The 19,622-nt window shown below is 39.0% G+C and overlaps 1 protein-coding gene across 9 annotated transcripts in view; it reads right to left on the bottom strand.

Annotated features, from left to right (window-relative positions):
* Positions 1–2,157: 2,157 nt before the first annotated feature.
* The window catches only part of Tank (TRAF family member associated NFKB activator), a 74,357-nt gene continuing 56,892 nt past the window's right edge, over positions 2,158–19,622 (bottom strand). For 8 of the 9 annotated variants that reach the window (XM_029473588.1, XM_021151212.2, XM_021151221.2 and 5 more), the window contains 4 exons: positions 13,379–13,449; positions 12,690–12,805; positions 6,796–7,346; positions 2,158–3,710 (listed from right to left, as the gene is read on the bottom strand). In XM_029473588.1, coding sequence (XP_029329448.1) covers positions 3,534–3,710; positions 6,796–7,346; positions 12,690–12,805; positions 13,379–13,449 — 915 coding nt within the window. In that variant the 3' untranslated portion in view covers positions 2,158–3,533. Of the gene's footprint in view, positions 3,711–5,036; positions 5,658–6,795; positions 7,347–12,689; positions 12,806–13,378; positions 13,450–19,622 lie in introns of those variants that run through there. The other variant, XM_029473607.1, reaches the window with a different exon arrangement.

The following is a 19,622-nucleotide window of genomic DNA, read 5'->3' as shown; positions in this document are numbered from 1 at the left end:
GGCTTATTAAAGCACTCGCTCGCACGTGTGCTCTGGGCCAGGACGCAGGGTCACAGCCCGAAGCCTTTGGGGGACGGGTGGGGGTGGGGTGGGGTGGGGAGGGCTTGACCATGCGGACAGCTCAGGCGAGCAGGGTCTCGGCAGCTCGCACCAAGGTTGGAAGCCTATGCGGTAAAGACCCAGCTCGGCCCGGATCTGGCTTTGTTTTTTCTGGCTCTCTCTTCCACTCCGGGGTTTGTCCCTGGGCCTCCCGCGTGGCTTGGGTCCCCTCACCGACCAGCGCGTCCGCTCCCCCGCAGGCAGGCCGGGCGGGCGTGCGCATTAAACGTGGGTCCCGGGCGCCCCATGCGGGCTGCGCTCGATCGCTCGCTTCGCTCGCCCGGCCGGCCAACCCGGGTGCGGCTCGCCAGCGGCGGGGAGGACGCGCGGGAAAGCCAGGGAGCGGGAAGCGGGCGGCGGCGGGCCCGCTGGAAAGGAGGGAGCGCCGCAGGCGGGAGGACGACGCGCGGAGGAGGGAGCGGGAGGAAGGAGGGAGCGCGGCAGGCAGGCGGAGGGAGGGCTGATTAGCATGCAGCAGCGCTCGCGCGCCGGGCTCCATTGTTTTAACACCTCCCCTCTCCTCCGCGCCAATCTGTCACCGTTCAGCAGGCGAACGCTGCTGCCTCAAATGCTGCTCTTCTCAAATGAGACGGATAATTAGTTGCCCCGCACGAATGCCGCACTCTTCTCACCCCTGATTGCTATCACCTTCTTGCTCCTGGCAGTTTTGACACCTCGTAATCAGCCTGCTGCTTTTCTCTTTTCTTCCCGACTTCTGCTTCCCTCCCCCCTTCCTTCCTAGTTGATTTATTTATTTATTATTATCATTTTAAATGCAATCTCGGTCCCTATTTGGACGAGTGCTCCTCGGAGTTAACCTTGCATATACGTGTGTGCCTATATATGCATATGTAAACTAGGGTGTGTGTGTGTGTGTGTGTGTGCGCGCGCGCGCTCGAGTGAGCAAGGGGCGGGCTGGCAATTTTGCGGGAAACACTGCTTCCACGCGGAGAGAATTTTCTCCTAAAGATATTTTGGGGTGGGAGAAGTTGGGGAGAGGGATGGGAGGGAAGAGTTAGGGAGACCTCAATTAATGCTTTAAAGATCTCTTAGAAATTAACAAACTGGGGAGTCTCGGAATCTGCTGTCAGAAGCGTGTTTTCCCCTCTCTCCTCTAACAAGCACTGACAGTCTAATTACTGTAGCTACAAGCAGCTGTCGAGGCAGCAGCCCGCGAGCGAAGGCGCCACGGGATGAGCGCTCACCGCCGGCCCCTGTGCCCAGCCTAACCCGCCGAACCGCGGCCAGACTTGTGAGGATAGAGAGAAGAGCGAGGCGGCCTGCGAGCCAGCAGACTCCCTTATTGTTTCATATTTATAAAGTCTTTACCTTGAAGGTTAAAAGATGTGAAGAAGAAAGGAGGGGACTGGGGGGGGGCGTGGTGCGAAGAAAATCTTTTAAGCTTCCATCCATTCCTTTTCTACCTCCTCAAGTCTTCCCTCCCCCGGTGTTGGTAAAATAACCACGCAACCCGGGGCTGAGGGGGCGGGGTGAGCCAGGCTGGAGTGTAAGAAAGCAGATGTCCCCGCTGGCAGCAGCCTCAGCCTCCGGGGAAAGCTGCACCGGGGGGGGCCATCCCGAGGACATTCACCTCCCACTTCTCAGGCATCCCGCTCACAACTGCCTCGCCTCGGCAGGCACGGGTGGTTCCCCCCACCCCCCACCCCAAAATCAGCGTTTTGCGCACGTAGCTTTCTTACCTGGGAGCTGTTCTTACCCGGCTACGCCTAGCAGAAGCCCAGAGACAGCCCAGTCACCCCGCACAGCAATAGGATAGAGGGGATAGACTTGGCCGGTGTCCACTCTACCTTTCGAGCTGCGGGATCCTTCCAACCTTTCAGAGCAGGAAAGAAGGCCCCTCTGGCGGCCCAATAGGGTCTCTGCCCTAAGAAGTTGGAGCTTGGGGTACTGCTAGAATCTTAAATTCCCACCTTACTAAAGTGGTGAGGATAGGATGTTCCAGAAGAGGGTAGTGGGCCACTCTGAGTCACTTTTTGGGATAGAGTTCTCTTTGGTTGTCAGCAAGCCAGTAAAGATGTCAATTGTGTGAGAGGCAAGGAGAGGAAAAAAAAAATCCTTTTATTTTTTTTTGATAGGTGGTGGGGGTATATTCTTATTAATACATACTGAGAAGTTGTGTGTATGTATAGTGAAGGGAAGCTGGGAAGAAAAGAGTCTTTGGATAATTGTCTAGGCATTTCCATTCAGCCTAGTGGCAAAGATGTACATGCCTCAGAACCCTTCACAGTGCATACCTAATAATCGCTATGTCACCCTTGGTGAGGAAGATGTCAATGTGATGTGCTCGTCACCTTGAGAAGTCGAGGTACCATTCTCATTCTTCCACTGGGCACAGAGGCCTGATCAAATTCCCCCATGCTAAACCCTCCAGTATGAGACATAGCTCAAGGACAGTTACATTACTGTTGAAAGCTACAAGTCAATGCTTACTTCATAAAATGGAAGCCGTGTCTCAACCATTTTTAAAAATTGGGGGCGGAGGGGAGTGGGAAGAGAAGCTCAAACAGCAAGAATCATGAAGAATGGAAGGCAAGTCTCATTTTAAACAGTTCTGCCGCACTGCATACTTGGTACCCTAAGATGTCTCCAGTGGCCATCAATCAGGCTGCTAACAATGAATAGCAAATTTCTCAACAAGAATTTGAACGTTTCTAATCTAAATTAATAAATATGTATTCTCCTTACAGGCTTTTACATTTGTTTCCAATAAAAGGAAAAAAATTAGAATGCTTAGTTTGAAAGATCATTTTGAAATTTAAAGTGACCTATTAATGTGTAATAAATCCCATCAGACATGAATTTTATGAACCCTCCCCAAATGTGATTTATTTATTTACCTCAGAAACAAAGAATACTTTTAATAATCATGACATAAGTCACTTTTAATATTTAAGTCATTTAATCATGCACCTATACACACAGTAAAAATTAAAACTATGTGTATTATTTAAAAATGATCTATAATGTTTAAATTTCCCTGGGCAACTAATGATTGATTCGATATCTACTTAGATCATATTGTCTGTTATTCTCTGTACGTTATATACGTATTTTAAAGGAATATTACCTGTAGCAAAATAATTAAAAATTCAAATAAAATTTGAATACCCTATAAACATTTGATATTACTAAATTTAATAGACCTCACAAGAGTCAAACAATAAACTTAGCTATTTGAAACATAAATTATGACTGCACAACTTTGTAAGTCACATGTGTAATTTTGAAATGTAGAAATTATAGTATAAACATGAATAATATAATGAATTATAGTTCTATACAAAATGATCTCTTAAAAGATAAAGTGACAACTTTATAAACAATCTTAAATTTGGCTTACAAGAAAGCATTCTCTAGCATTACAAATCCAAAACCACCACAGAGAACATGATCTGTCTGTTTCCAAACGTGATTTAAGTCTCCCCATTAAAGTGTGTATTAAGATGCCGAAGGAAATCCCCTCTGGATGTAATGGATGGTGGGAAAAGCTCTTGACAGAATTCACACACTAGAGGTTTAAGGAGTTCTGAGTCTGAATCACTTGGTACCACTAAGTCAGTGTCTTGGTTAAGAAAAGGCTTCCAAAAGGGCTGCAGGAAACAAACAAAAACATCTTTTGTTATTTGTGTTTAAAATCAACTTGCATCAAATTTCACACCCAAGTATCTGAATAACTTTTATGTGTGCTTATATCTGAAATTCTCTAATTCGAAAGCAGATTTCTTTTCCAGAGTTGGCACAACTTAACCACATCCCCCTGAAGTTTATCTTTACATATTTAAAAACACTGCAGGTTTAATACAGCAGTTATTAGTTATCTTCATGGCAACAGTTTGGAAACAATGGCAAATACTTTAGACTATATTAGGTTCTGTATTTAATAGTCTTTAATAGTACATGTGCAAGCACAGTTTTATTAAAGACAATTCAAAATACAAATAAACAAATCACATATAATCAACATTCTGATTTCTTCAAAAAGAGAAGTTTTTTTAAACTACTAGACAAATTCCATTTGTCATCTTTTAAAAATTTCAAGTATTAAATCAAAAAATCTAAGCTGAGACACATACTTTTGTCTTCTTACTTTACTTCTGTTTTATAGTTTGGCATTATTCTTTCTTGTAAATGAATAAAATGAAACTTATCAGTAATTGCCCAATTAAAGGAATGTAGGAAGTTATAATTTAATAGAACCACCTCCATTGTAATTATCAGGAAGTAAAAACTTGTAAATACCTTTTTAAGAAGTCTAGAATAATATATTAGTTATATATATTATTCATATGTATATGAATTAGTGTGATGGTACGTGATTAATAGAAATGATATTGACAAAAATATCTTATTTTCCTGAACTGTGTAAGTCTGATTATTAAAAACATATTCTTACCTTGGCATAGGTAAATTACCTTGACATAGGTAGAGAGTAACCTCAGAAAACCATTTAAAGAGACTGCTTTGTGCTCCAGTTAGTAATATGTTTTTAATAAAACACAGCTTAGTTCAGCGTCTGACAACTTTTATGCCTTTAACTTCATTCTAGTTAGTTAAGTATTTACATAAACATAGTACTGTTAATCAAAATATCTGGGTTTCAATGCATCACTATTAGTGAGCACTGCAGGACAGCAGTATTAATATATAAGCTTTGTTTAAAAAGCAAGACACATTCAAGTGTTAGTACAAATGCCTTAAAATGTGGACTCAATTTGTCTTCATGAGACATGATTGTTGCCACAAAACTAACAATATTTAAAATAAAATTCATAAAATTTGGGGCAAAGTAATTTTTGGTTGAAAAATTTCCCTGATGAAAGAAAAGCAGTAATAATTATAAATGCATAAATGGAAATTAGTTAAGAGTTAACTAGATTCAAATGTTACTGCAGTTAAAAAAAAACCTAATGTAAAACTGTTGTGGTTAGCAATAAAAATTATTACCTTAAAGATATTTTTTATTAAGATTTGTAAAACAGCAAGAAATTAGCTTAAAAGTGAGCCAGTTCCTAACTTTGGTAAGCCACTCTTCACCTGACAATTTATTTTGAAATTTGACATTATAGCTTTTGATTCCGATTGGGTCTGTTCTTGGAATTTAATTGGAACCTCAATTACTGACTCAGCAAAAAGAAAACAAGAAAACCACACAGAACAGAAATAAGCTGATATATATTTTAGTCTTTGCAATGAAAGTGGAAGTGAAAAATACGTATTTGGTAGTAATGATTAATATAAAGTAAAAATAGAATATATAACCCAAACTTTTTACTGTGGACAACTCAAGAATTGTATTTAGGAGCTTTATTAATGCAAGCAAGTAATGTTTTAAAAGCCCCATTTGAAGAAATATTTTTGCAAGCTAAAACTGTAACATGGCCTTTAAATCAAACCAATTTCTTTGCTTTTTCTGCCAAAATATCAATTATCTAACCTTCTGCCCCATGTCTTGTGACAGCTCAACACCAATTCTCTTGCATTTTTAAAGCTGAATACTTTTCCATCAAGTTGTAATCACATACCAGCTGTTTCCCTTGCTGCAATATTGAAAGTAAATGCACAATGCAGGGTGCCATCTACTGAAACATGAGCGCCCGGCTGACTAGTAAAAGGACAAGCAAGAGATATAATGGAGGGAGAATAACTCGCATTAGAATCCATGCAGTTCACAGCTCCACAGGAACTCTACTCGCAACACATGAAATTGTTTAATTGTTTCATTTGGTAGCAACTATAGCTGAGACCATAAAGTGAAATAAGGTACAGGGTGGAACATAAGAGAGTTAATAATTAAGACTTGTCAGAATCTCTACTTACACCCACTACTAAACATCCTACAGCTTGACTACTGCTTCTTTCCATGCTGTTCAAAAAGCCTATAACTGCTAGGAATACGTAAACCAAATGTATTAAGTATTTTTTTTTAATCTGAAAGAAAATCAAATGTTTGAAAGTTCTAATGAGATGCTTCTATTTATTTTAACATTTCTACACTTAGCATTTACCTTCAGAAATTAAACAAAACTTTTTTTCTTCCTAACAAAAAGGACTATTTCTGTGAAAGAACCTGAATCTGGAAGAAAGGATGGTAGGACTAGATTCATGGGCTATAAAGTCCTTGTGCTTCACAAACAGTAAAGAAGACACTTGATTACATTATTCATATGCAGGGATTATCTGAAAAATGTACAAGGATATCTGCTTAGTGTCAGGTTAGTAAACAAACCAAACACTACAGACCTCTGTACTGCTGAAACTAGAAATGTAACACAAGTAGGCTGAATGACAGTTTATTTTGAATATTTGGTGCAATTATCTACTTATGGAAAATTACACATTATTATTTGTACCTACACAAGTTTTAAAAAAATTATTTGCTGCCTGTAACTGACTTTAATAAAGCATTCATTAAAGCACTGATGTGAACAAGCTGTGCTTGAAGAGGACGAAGCAGGTAAAGCCATGCCACAGTATCACAAGGAAGCTTTAGCACAGTCACATTCGAAAATCATGTCCTTGAATACAGAACTTACATATTTTATTGAAAGCCTCAACTCTGGATAGTCATTAATTTTAAATGGATGCCTGATAACTTAAAACAGATTTGTATCTGCACATGTATGATAAAATGTGTGTTCACACATAATAAAATATTTGTTAATGCAAAGCAGTTACCTGCTGTGGTCCTCGGACAGCCTTTCCTGGGGAATCCAGTGAGGGAAAAGGTGCGTCAGGCGGGTCTTGAAGTGGGAACGTATTTACATAGAACACATTGTGGTCTCCAGCTGGCAAACACGGCGCTCTAAGATTTGAGGGGTTTGTTTTGTCAGTTGTTTTAAGGTTTTGTATAGCTGAAGTTATGGGGTCAATTCCCTGAATTTCAAATAAAGTTTCTTCTGTTTTAACAAAGTTTCCTGGGTTGTCTCTGACTTCCATATTAAATCGGTCCTGGCACACTGTCTCAGGTGTGGCAGGAGCAAGGATGCTCGGGGCCTCTGGAGTGCTATGTAGAAAAATAGAGTCATTGTCCATAGGCGGAAACTTGACATTGAATTTAGAAAGTGATTCAAAAGAGGTATCTTCCTCATCCCGGCCCAGTCCTCTTGGTGTGACAGCTGTGACGCACGACATACCTCTATTTATATCATCTTTAGCCTGGGGCTTAAACAGCGCTTCTTGTTTCTCTGTTTTATCAGTACACTGTATAGGCACAGAACACTGTGTGTCTGCAGGAAAACAGATACAAAAGGCAAATAGTCACATTCAAATCATTGAAAAAAGTGTTGAACCAGCTTTAAACAGAGGGTTATTATTTTTTCTATTGGCTTTTATAACAACTGAGGACAACTGGCATTTTTGTGTTTGCTATCGTCTTCCCTGAGGATAACAGCAGTCCCCTGCAGGTGAACTGAGCACACAGTGTACAGGCTGCAACCTAATTGCTTTGTCTTCTGCTGGGTTTTCCTCTGGAAGCTTAGCGTCTTGTTCTCAGCTAGACTGCTTTACACTTAAAACCACTCACAGCATATATGTTTAGTTACTTTGTAAAAGAAGCTACAACTGTAAGCTTACTTAGACAAATAAGTTTAAAAGGGAAATGCTTTATACATATACATATAAACGTATACATATGTAATACATATATATGTATGTATATATATAATTAGAGCAGTGTGCTACTGAATATAACTCTGGTCAGTTTAGTCACTGTCTACACTTAAGAGTTCATGGGAAAGAGTGGTGGTGTCAGGGTCAGGAAAGGAAAAGACAGTAGAGGTAAAAGAGGCTGACATTCTGGGATGCACTTTAAGGAATTAAATGTGAATATGGCTGAATGTGGTGGTACACACCTTTAGTCCCAGCACTTAGGAGGCAGAGGCAGGTGGATCTCTGTGAATTACAGCCAGCCTTGTCAACATAACAAGTTCAAGAACAGCCATGTCTATATAGAAAGACTGTCTAAAAAAAAAGAAAGAAAGAAAGAGAAGACTAACACTGTATTTGTAAGTCACTTTCTCATATTTAGAAAGGCCCTTTAACAAACAAGCAGATGTGAGGTGGGAACTAGAGTGTCTTTAGCTCATTCATCATTTCTTCAACACAATCTCTAAGCTTCAGTCAGATGCTGGCAAGGTGACTTCCAAGGAAACAGAGCTGGAGCTACAGAGACCACAGCAAATTCAATGGAGCTATGAGCTGTTAAGGGAAGACAAGAACCAGCAAATGCTGGTGTATGAGAGAAGCCAAGCAAAACAGAAGTGCAGACCATGAATTCAGAAAACACAATGTTAAGCTGGAAAGATAGCTCAGTGGCGAGAGTACCTATGCTCTTCCAGAGGACTGGAGTTTAGTTCCCAGAACTCACACTGGGTGGCTCATCGCACCCGTAATTGACCTTACATCTTTGGTCTTCATGGGTACCCACATTCATGCACATACCCACATACACAATTACAATTAAATCTTAAAAACAAAGCAACAAAGGCCACAGTGTAATAAAAGACCAGCAAGAGCTATAATACCAAACTAAACCAAACCACACCCAGCAATTATCAAAGTACTACCCTTGTTTATGATTCTGAGATACTGAAAAAACAAACAAGATTAGGCTTCACAATGTTATTTTAAGAAGCCAATGTGTTTTGTAGCATATCTGGTTGTTTGTTGCTGTCTTTGGAGATAGAGCCTCTTAAAGCTCAGGCTGGCCTGGAACTTACTATGTAGGTGAGGTGAGCATTCAACTGCTGATCCTCCTGACTCCACAACCCAGAGACTGGAATTGTAGGATGCAATACAATGTGTGCTGTAATGCGTTTTACTCAATGGATGAATAGTCATTAGTAAAGCCATACATTCCCAAATGAAGGTTTTACCAATGAAGCAGGCATCAGAGTTCAGGGTACACACAGCACCTTCCACAGTCTGTCTGTGTTAATAGGCACTCAGGAGATGCCAATCTATTTCTTTTCCTTTTATCACTGGGGTCTTAAGACACTTACATGCTGCCACAGCACATTCCAACACACAAAGCTTTCTGTTTGGATACAATGTGCAGTACAATGCCTCCACCTTCTTTGGTCCATTATGTACCATTACATACATATCTACTACATCTCTTCCTCAGACTGCCTCGGCATGGCACCCAGGTTGCCTCCACACTGTCATTCCTCCAGCTCCAGCCTTGCCAGTGCTATGATTATCACATTACCCATGCCTAGCTCTTTGCCTAACTCTTGCTTGACCTTCCCATCTTGATCTAGTCACTGATTCTCTGGATGGATTTCCCATGATGCTTAGGTGACTTGAGGATAGAACAATCTTATGCTAGCAAATAGACTCCATTTCCCCCATTAAAGCAGGTTTCTAGGACATCTAGAACCATGTTCTGCTCTCTATTTACCGAGGTCCCACCTAATGCTTGGCACACATATGATACTGTGTTCTTTTCCTCACAGGGTCTAGGATTATACTGTACATTTACTAGGTAGACTGTAACTGGGGACAGGATAGTAATTGAGACCAAACTCAATTGTTCCACTAGATTTCTTTGACCTTTGAGGTAGATAAAACCCCATTTATTCTCAAGTAGTCATTTTTCTTGGCAGTAGATTTGAGGGGTGGCAGGAAATGCTAGGAAACAGGAATAAAATTATGTAATACCTGAGAAAGAATACTTTCTCAAATGCTATTTAGGAGAACAGGGTAAATACTTTAGAATCTCCAGCTGCTGCTAATGGCAACGACTATTAACACTGATAGCACTTCCATGTGCCATGCACTGACTGTCGTATGTACATTAATTCACTTAATACTCAGAATAACGCCAACACAGGCACTATTATTATCCTTAATTTACATGTGAAGGAGGGGATATGGAGAGGTTAATTCCATGGCTACTTCCAAGGTAGAGTAGCTAGTGATGCTAAATCTGGCACTAGTCCCAGGTAGTCAACTCCAGAGTGCTCTCAGAACCATTATGATAAACTGGACAAGTTGGTTTCTACACAGGGAGGATTCCTCAAGCTGACAGAACTGTGCTTTGAATGACTTTCTTAACACTTGACCTAACCCCCCTTCAAAGAAAACAGAGAGACAGCAAGCAGTGGCAGTAAGTTGGCAGATATTTTCTTTTGGACTACTGAGTGGTATACAAGTGTAGTCAGATTAAAGGGACTTGAGCTAATCCCATGACTATTCCAAGCCCCAGCTTAGATAAAATGAAACAAAGTCCACGGAAATACCCGTCACCCAGTGCCACACCGACAGACAGCAGCCAGTGAGCACGCAGCTTTTGTAATTTGTTTGTTTCAATAACACTTAGTTTTGCAAGGAAAACAAGTAAAATGAAAAATTTTAGACTAGAAAAATGCACACATAGGCTGTTTAGACTGCTTTTGCAAATTATCATGAATGCTGACAAAAGAGTTGATGGTCGTCTACACCTCTAATCCTCTATTCTATTCTAATAGGCAACAAAACAGGACCCCACTTTTAGACTAGTTACTGTCCCATGAGGAGACATTTGCTTAAACATGTAGTTGCCCCCTTACCCTTCCTCACGGTTATCCCCCTGAGTGAGTGAGGAGAAGAGGCACGGTAAGGACACGGGTGTCTGGAGACCCTGCGCAGGTGTCTGTTTCTAAACTGTGTGCTCTTTCTTTCCCCCTAAGATATAGCCGTTGATGGTACAGAGCTATACCGTCAGGGCTCAGTGTTGAACATCTGGGCTTTGTTTGGAGCTAGCAAAGCTTTACTTGATTTACTGCAGATCTAAAACACTCCAAGAGTAATGGCTTACTTACTATCTGTGACACAGCTTCTATAAAGCACAAGAATAATGTTAGGAAACTGCTTTAGTGGGGAAAAAACTGAAGTTAAACACTCAGTGCTCAGGTTGACAGATACATACTAAGAGTTAGACTTAAGCAATTTAAAAATGGTCAAAGGATTAAGTAATTGATAATGGGTTATGTTCTCTGTGTAACAAAGAATATATCACTATTACAATGTTTTGATAAGATGTTGATGTTCAAAGAGCATGCTTATGAATTCTAGATACAGCAAGCCTATTTTCAGTGAAACTGCTTATTTTTATATCTTTAATCTGTGTAGAATGAACATTACAAAAATTAAAATGGAGAAATTAAAAGTTCTTTTGGAGAAGTCAGGAAGATACCAGGAGGGGAAACACAAGTTCTCTCTATCTATAAAGCCTGACTTCCTTTCCACTCACCACAAGGTCCAACTTCTCTGGAAATAGAAGTGCCAGCACTGGCAAAAAGAGAACCCACACTATCAATGATTTTAAAGCTACAATGTGAGAGCCGCAGAAAACAGGGATCTTTAATGAAAAATGTGCTCATCATCATTGTTGTCCCACCTCTCAGAGTGAAAACATGTAAATCATATTGCTTAGGAATTGCCTGTAGAATATCCTAAATCACAAGGGCAATAAGAGAATCCATAATTACAAATGATCATTTTGTTTTGTTTTGTTTACCGAAGTGTCCTGATGCTAGACTCAATTTCTGTTATTTTGTTACTAATATGTAACTACTGAAGCAACTACCAAGATGATAGCCTAGAGTTTAAAAAACAAGCAAGCAAGCAAGCAAGCAAATACTCCCCCTGCGTCCCCCCTGCGTGTCCCCTGCGTCCCCCCTGCGTCCCCCCACCCGCCCCCAGTCCCCTGCCCAAACACTGCACTAACCATGTGGCTCTGGCCTACATTTCTAACACTCGGGGCCTGACAAGTGGATTGCTGCAAGTTTGAGGCCTGCCTGGTTGACATGGTGAGTTCTATGTCTCAGACAGCAGGCTGAGACCCTACCTCAATAAAAACATGAACCCGACATGTGTGCAAAACAGATGTTCCCTAAGAGGTATTTTATACTCAATTTTTATTATCTGCTGCCAAGAGAACTAGGTCTACAAAAATGTGAATTCTACATTTTTATTCTTAGTTTTATTCTTAAACTAGATTATCAGAAACATTTCAGGCAGAATTTAGATTAAAAACTAATATGATATTATAATTGTCATTAGCTCATATATGTCAGTGTTGCTTTAAGGTCACTTACTGACACGTGAGTTAATGTTTAATATGACACCGAAGTAGAAAATATAGACATGTGTCCTGTATATCAAGATGGTACTTCTCATTAGTCTGATTGGTAATTAGGCTATTCTATTAAATCTATACAGCACCATATACAATGAAAATAATATAAAAAAATCAAGAATTCTATATTGTACATTATAGAATTTAATAGCATATATTTGTTAAAATATAAAGGGCAAGGTACAGATTCTTAGCCTTTCATAACCTAAATTTGTAGGTATTTTTATATTGCAAATTAAATCAGTTTCAACCAGTACAATAAAAATTGCTACAAGATAAATTAAATCTTCCCAGAATTTAATAGCATATATTTGTTTGAAATATAAGTGGCAAGGTGTATGTAGATTCTTCACTTTTCATAAGCCAAATTTGGAGGCACTTTTACACTGAAAATGAAATCAATTTCAACAAGTACAATTAAAATATTACAAGGTAAATTGAATCTTACCAGTTGCAATATCTGGTATATTAAGTTTGCTTAAGTGGTCTTTCTGTGCTTTTGCTAGCAAGCAAATCCTATGAAATTCTTCTTTAAGGTCCCAGAAAGTCTTCTCTATATTATCCCTAAAAACAAATCAATATTTTAAAATGTTATGGTTATACCTTCAAATGATTTTATATTGTAATTAACTATATATAGCATAGTTTTTATGGACCACAGAATTATTGGAAAGTGAAACATTAAAAATAAAATTTAACTTCAAAAAAATATCCTCAAACAATTCTAGTATTTGAAGAGCTAGGTACAAAGCAAATAGTAAAAGTTCATAAGTGCACCGCAGGTTAGTGAATCTACCCGTCCATACTTTGCTACAAGCCTCAGGTCAGCTCGCTGTAAACATCAGAACTAGAGTAGTAATTATTCCTCACTCTGGTTCATATCAGGAGTCACCCATGCCAAACAATACAGTTACAATACAAGGCTGTGGAGACGGGGAGACTGCAGAGGTCAGTGCTTTACATCTCGTGTACCTGGAGCCACGTGATATAGCTAGCTCATTTCCACACGCGGGTCTACTGCAGTAGTTAAGATCAACTATTTTTCTTTAATAATTGTTAAAAGTCTTAAACTATGCAAAATATTGCATATTGTAATATTTATTCATTTTGGGTTGGCAAAGAAGGCTCTAGAACCACCTTTCGTGATGCAAAGGGATGTTGAGATCCTTTGAGGTTTCTTTTCCAGAAGAAACTTCTTGTCTTCTCACCTTAAGATAAAAAGAAACGATGACACTGTATATGCCTCCAAACTACATGAGAAAGCACAATACAACACTCACCTACTTAAACCCAGCCACATCAGTGCATACATGCTCTCTCACACAGTACAGGAGGTTTTATGTATACATAAAAAATATGATAGGTCTTTTTTCTTTTTAAATGAGACCAAGAAAAGAAAATAGAAGTACACGATAGAAAGGGAGATAGAAAATACAAATTACTTCTAGTAACTTCTTTGATTACTATCTCTACTAATGGTAATTATAATAAAATTTCATACTCAGTTAAGAAGAAGTGCTAATCTGATCACTGAGCACCTCTATGCCCAGAAACTTAGTAGTGAAGAAATTTCGGACACTGTCCTTTGATAGTCACTAATAATGCCTATATATGTAAACCAATTCCATTGTCTCTTGTTACAGTTTTTTTAAAAATAAGAGTAAGCATGTGAGAGGTTTATCAAGATAATGTATTATGCATTTGGGTTGTTTGGCTACAAGTCCTTGCCTTTCACTCCCACCCTGTGGCCTACACTGGTATTACATATATTCTGACGCTGAAAACTGATTCCCCCAGAACACACTATGGTCATGCATTCTATGGTCCAGAGGAAAAACACAAAACCTCTAATCCTGACTGGCAAGCTATCTGAAGCCACAAGCAGACAAATTCTGAAATCTGAAGAAATCCCAGTATCATATACTTACAATTCAGTCCAAACTGTATAATTCTTAAATTCAAATTCAAACCATTTTTACATTTATTTATTTTGTGTGCAAATGCAGGAACAACTGGTGGGGATCTGTTCTCTCTTTGCCATCTGAGACCTGGGAATGAATCCAGGCTGCAGAGTTAGCAGTGAGTACCTGTACTCACTGGGCCATTTTGGCAGCCCAGTGTTGAGTAACTTTTGGTTTTATTCAATTAATGTCACTGCTAGCTATTAGCAAAATAAAGATTCAATTTTATTATTTTAATTATGTGTAGGGGTGTGTGTACATTCGTGCACATTTGTGCAGACGCCCATGGAGACCACAGGCCTCAGACACCCTGAAGGGCACTGAGAGCTCTTAACTGCTGAGCCATCTTTGCAGCCCCTGTACCCAAACTGCCACCATGACCTAATCAAACGTAAGTGACAAAGTCAAAGGAGAGGGCATCATGGGAACAGAATGCTTGATGGTTTAATGTTCAATTGTAAAAAGGGATTAGAACAAATAGAGTGGTTTCCTTTAAAAATTGCCACTAGAAATTTGCAGTAACTATTTTACTGGGAGCTAAAAGAACTAAAAAGAATGTTTAACCTGAAATTGAGGATAAAATAGAGAGAATTGCAATGACAACATCCTTCTTTCCAAAGTCTGGTTTTCCCATAACTAAGAGTGACTGATCTCATGTTGAGCGCATTAGAAGCACACCGGGACTGGGGAAGGCTGAAGGAAAAGGCAATACAGGAACGACACATTTTTGTTTGGCTTGGAATATGCCTGGTGCCAACCTTCTTTGATGTCTAGATTTGATAACTAGTGAAAAAATCATGGAGTGTACTGGTACAGGCAAAGGGGATTCAGGTGAGTCAGAAATTTCTATTAAGTAACTAAAAATGAAAATCTTTCAGTTTAGGATAAAAAAATAGAGCTTTTCTTAGTTTTGTTCTTCTTACCATGAAAGGGAAGGCATTGGCATGTCAAGTAGCACACTGTAATTTCTACCATTAACACTATGGCTGCTAATATGCTGCAAATCAACATTTTCCGCTTTGAGACAGGCATGGAGTCACTCTGTGGTCTGTAAGATTGCCCTGCCGTAGCTTCCAGAGGGCTGTGTTCACAGTTGTGTGCCAGCACCCGCAGCCTGCATTGGAAAACTTTAGAATCCGGAGCATTCAGTAAAGAATTTAAAAAGATACTTTAACATGGTAACTGGAAAATAGGAATGTAAGTGGATTTCTGAAGACCCTCTGAGGTAGTGTGTGGCTAGAATGGGCACAATGTGTTAATGCCATTTTCCACAGTACCAATGTAACAACTTTCTCAAGACAACTGTTTTTGTTGGAAGGGATTTAGGATTAATGTGGCCAATGATAACATTAACTCTTGTTCAACACTAACTTTCTTTTCCATGTTCTCCCTCCTGCCACTGCCCTCTCTCTCTGACAGGGTCTCCTATGTACCTTATGCTGTCTCACCCTCCTTGCTACAGGACCATGTGTATGTATGTACCAGTTTATCTTGCCTTAATGTCACCTTCCTTAACGGCGACTACATGTTTGCAGTGCATGTCAGAGAGAATGTTAACACTAGAAAGATATAACTTGTATTTTTTCCTTCCATTCTCAAATATTATTCAAGTGGATTTTATACTGTAAGAACCAAACTTATTGTATTTTCAAGTAAGGAAGCAAGAGAAATCGGAACTAATCATTCAACAAACAAATTTATTTTGAGGCATAATACAACAGAATGAACTATTTCAAGTTCCAGTTTGGAGTATGTAACTAGTGAAGTGATTGATAAGGTAAGTATTGCATGTCATATTCACTCTCCACGGGGATAAGCCCCAAGCTGAATCTATGAAGAGAACCCCGTCTGAGAGCTGAAAGATGTCCTTCTGTGAACTAAGATAGTTTACTGATCATCAATTAGTTTTTCAAAAGCAGGTATCATATAAAAATAGGCATGTCAGAAATAGGCAGCGTATTGGGCGATACTTAAAGAGGAAACAGACGCTAATACGCCATTATTCAAAAAGTCAGTTTATTCTTCATATCAAGATAATAAAAAATTGGGCTAGGCATGTGGCTCAATGGTGGAATACTTGCTAGCATGCCTGAGACACAGGGAGTGTTCCTTACTGCACACACACACACACACACACACACACACACACACTCACACACAAAGCCAAAAAGATAACTGAAAATGTTTTTGTGTTGCCTTTTAAAACATACTAGGCATAAGATAGGAACCCCTCTGAGAAAGCAATGCAAACTGAGCCATGCCTATAATCCCAGCACTTGGGAAGCTGAGGTAGGAAGATCTTGAGTCAAGGCTAACCCGAGCCCTGTATAGAGACCTCAGAGCAACATGACAGGAATTGCTAAGTATGTCACCAAGAACTTATCAAGATCCTCCTGCCTCAGTTTCCCAAGTGCTAGGATTGTAGACAGGCTCAGTTTACACTTTGAGGCAAGTCCTATCTTTTTTTATAGCTGGTATAATCTCTTATATTTAAGTAACTTAAACCTCAAAAGGCTAATTTTTATTAATTCTATTATTTACTTTTTTTTGTTTGTTTTGTTTTGTTTTTTGTTATTCGAGACAGGGTTTCTCTGTGTAGCCCAGGCTGTCCTGGAGCTCACTTTGTAGACCAGGCTGGCCTCAAACTCAGAAATCCACCTGACTCTGCCTCCCAAGTGCTGGGATTGAAGGTGTGCACCAACAGCACCCAGTTCTATTATTTACTTTTATTAATTTATTTTGTCATTGTTGGAGATTAAGTCCATGACCTCAAAACATTCTAGGCAAGTACTTTATCAATGAGATGTATCTCCAGTCCTAGAAATTAATTTTAAATTAATTTAAATTAATTTTAAATAAAGGAGATATATTTTCAGTAGCATATATAGCAATGTCTGGCATGTTATGTCAGTCTAGCATGAAGTATTCTCTCTAAACTTTAGTTGGGATTCTTGCATGTAAAAATGATGTTTACTTTGGGTGCTCAGGCAACTCAGTGGAGTCAATACTAATTCACATCATTTCTGAATTATGTTTAAGAGGAGAGGATTTAAAAAGAATAGAAAAAAAAAAAGAACTGTGCCTTAAAAAAAAAAAAAAAGGGTCAACTTGGGACTGGCTATGCAGACCAGGCTGACCTTCAGTTCCCAGGGAGGAACCCATCTACCTTCACCCGAGTGCAGGATAGGTTCATCTTAGAGAGCTTCACTAACAATGCAAATCAAGAGACACAAGGGAAGAGGACAGGTTGGTAAGGAGTGAAAAGCTGTGAAGTTCTAAGTGTGAGCCAGGTAAACTCAGCACCAAAAACCAAAACATGAGTAGCGGTGAAAGAAACAGAAAACATGGGGTTCACGTTCATGTAGCTTTTTGGAACTTAAACAAATATTAAAAGACCAACTGAGTCTGGATATTTCTATATGAGCTTTAGACATAGTGAGACAGAATTCATAGCAACATCAAGTATCAGATTAAACTGAACTAAGGAGAAAGAAAAAACAAGAGGATTAAGATCCTAGAAAATAGGATCAAGAAAAAATACAGAAGTAAATGGGATAATGTAAGTATATATAAGAATAGGGAAATTGTAGTTAATCTACAAACATTTCAGTACATGAAAGATCTATGGTTCTTTCACCCTTGTTAACATTCCTGAAAATAAAGCACGCAAGAGGAACAAAATACCAGGAGTCTGGTCTGTTCTACATGAGAGAGTGTGCTCTGCAAACCCTGCCAGTGTGGGAACAACTCCAGGGCAAAACGGGATTCATCCCAGTGTTCTGGAGGAAATGGCAAGAAAATAAACAATATAAAAATAAAATTAAACACCCTAATTACTTCCAACTTCTTTACAGGGTTCTGGTATAATATAAACCCACCAAAAATATCTACCAATTCAATATACAATAAAAATACACTTAAAAAAGTAAAAAATATTTCATCTGTATATAACTAATATGACTACAAATATACTAACATAACCTTGGAGATCAAAACTTCTCAATTAACCTATCTTTTACATCCTTCACTTTCCATTATATTTATCTTTCTGAATTTATTTTATTTAACAATATTGTATTATATATGTGTATAGGTATTTTGCCTATATGTGTGTCTATGTAACACATCTGTACCTGGTGCCCTTGGATTAGACCATTGGATGTCTCTGAAACTAGAATTACAAACAAGTTGTAAGCTGCCATGTGAGAGCTGGGAATTGAATCCAGTTCTTCTCTCTAGCCCCTAATTTACCTCTTAAGATGTATAGATATTTATTCCTGGGAGGGAATTCTCATGCAAAATAGAAACCACATAACTTAACCATTTTAAATAAGGTTTCTCATACCTCTTTCCCAAATACGGCCTTTAAATTAAACAGATCTGGGAAAACCCTTTAACTATAATTTAATGTACACAGTACTGTGATGCTCACTCTTCAATGTTACTTTGACTGGATCTCGAATCACCATGGAAACACAACCCTGGTGCGGCTATTAGGGTGTTTTCAGAAAAGTAAGGAGGAAAGAGTCACCTTAAATGTGTCCTCCCACCTCATGGGCTGAGCAGAGTCTGGAGGCAAAGTGGAAGGAAGAGCACGGCACTTGGCAGCTTCCTCCCTGAGTGTGGACGCAATGAGACTGCACCAGATATACATGTGCTGCACTTCCAGGCAAAGCACACAAGCACAGCATAACCTGCGCTTAAAGACCTGACTCTATAGTTTGTGAATTAAGTTTTTAAAAACTGTATTATGTAAAAGAAACAAAAATCACAGAGTTGATGTTTTATTCTGCTATTAATGTGAAATGTAGATGAGATGCATATTCCTATATTTCTAATATTCCTATATTTCTTTTATCTGGATAAATAAAACCCTTGATACAGTAATAAAAGATGCCAACTCTTTTGGTAGAAATAGGTTTTTTTTTTTTTATTTTACATTTAATTAAACCATACGCAAGATACAAAAAAACAAAACAAAAATCTTTTAAAAATTTGAAATGAGAATATAGAAATATGATTAATGGGAAAAAAAACCTTTCAGGGTGAGTCTGTTGTCATAACATAGCAAGTCTGCCTAAGTAAGCAGCAGAGTTCAGAGTGTAGTGCATTAGATACAAATGAAAAATTAGGTGAGTCTTCCCCTACTCAACCTCCAAATTCTAGCAATGTCATGGAAGGGATTACAAAGCCAGCATAAAATTGTCAAAATACCACATTGGGAAAAGGGCTGGAGATCCCATGGTTAAGCAAATCTAAGTGTTTTGTTTTTGTTTTGTTTTGTTGCTATTGATTTCTGATCCACATACATTCTCTCTTTTAAAATTTTATTGCACCAATTTATACATTGTGTGTGGTGATAATGGGGCATTCTTACCATTGCAATCCTCTCTTTTCACCATGTGGGTCCCCAGGACCAA

The sequence above is a fragment of the Mus caroli genome, chromosome 2 (assembly GCF_900094665.2).
Source record: "Mus caroli chromosome 2, CAROLI_EIJ_v1.1, whole genome shotgun sequence".
NCBI classification, from domain to species: domain Eukaryota; kingdom Metazoa; phylum Chordata; class Mammalia; order Rodentia; family Muridae; genus Mus; species Mus caroli.
The sequence above is the reverse complement of the archived record's forward strand: the minus strand, read 5'-3'. Positions and strand labels throughout refer to the sequence as shown.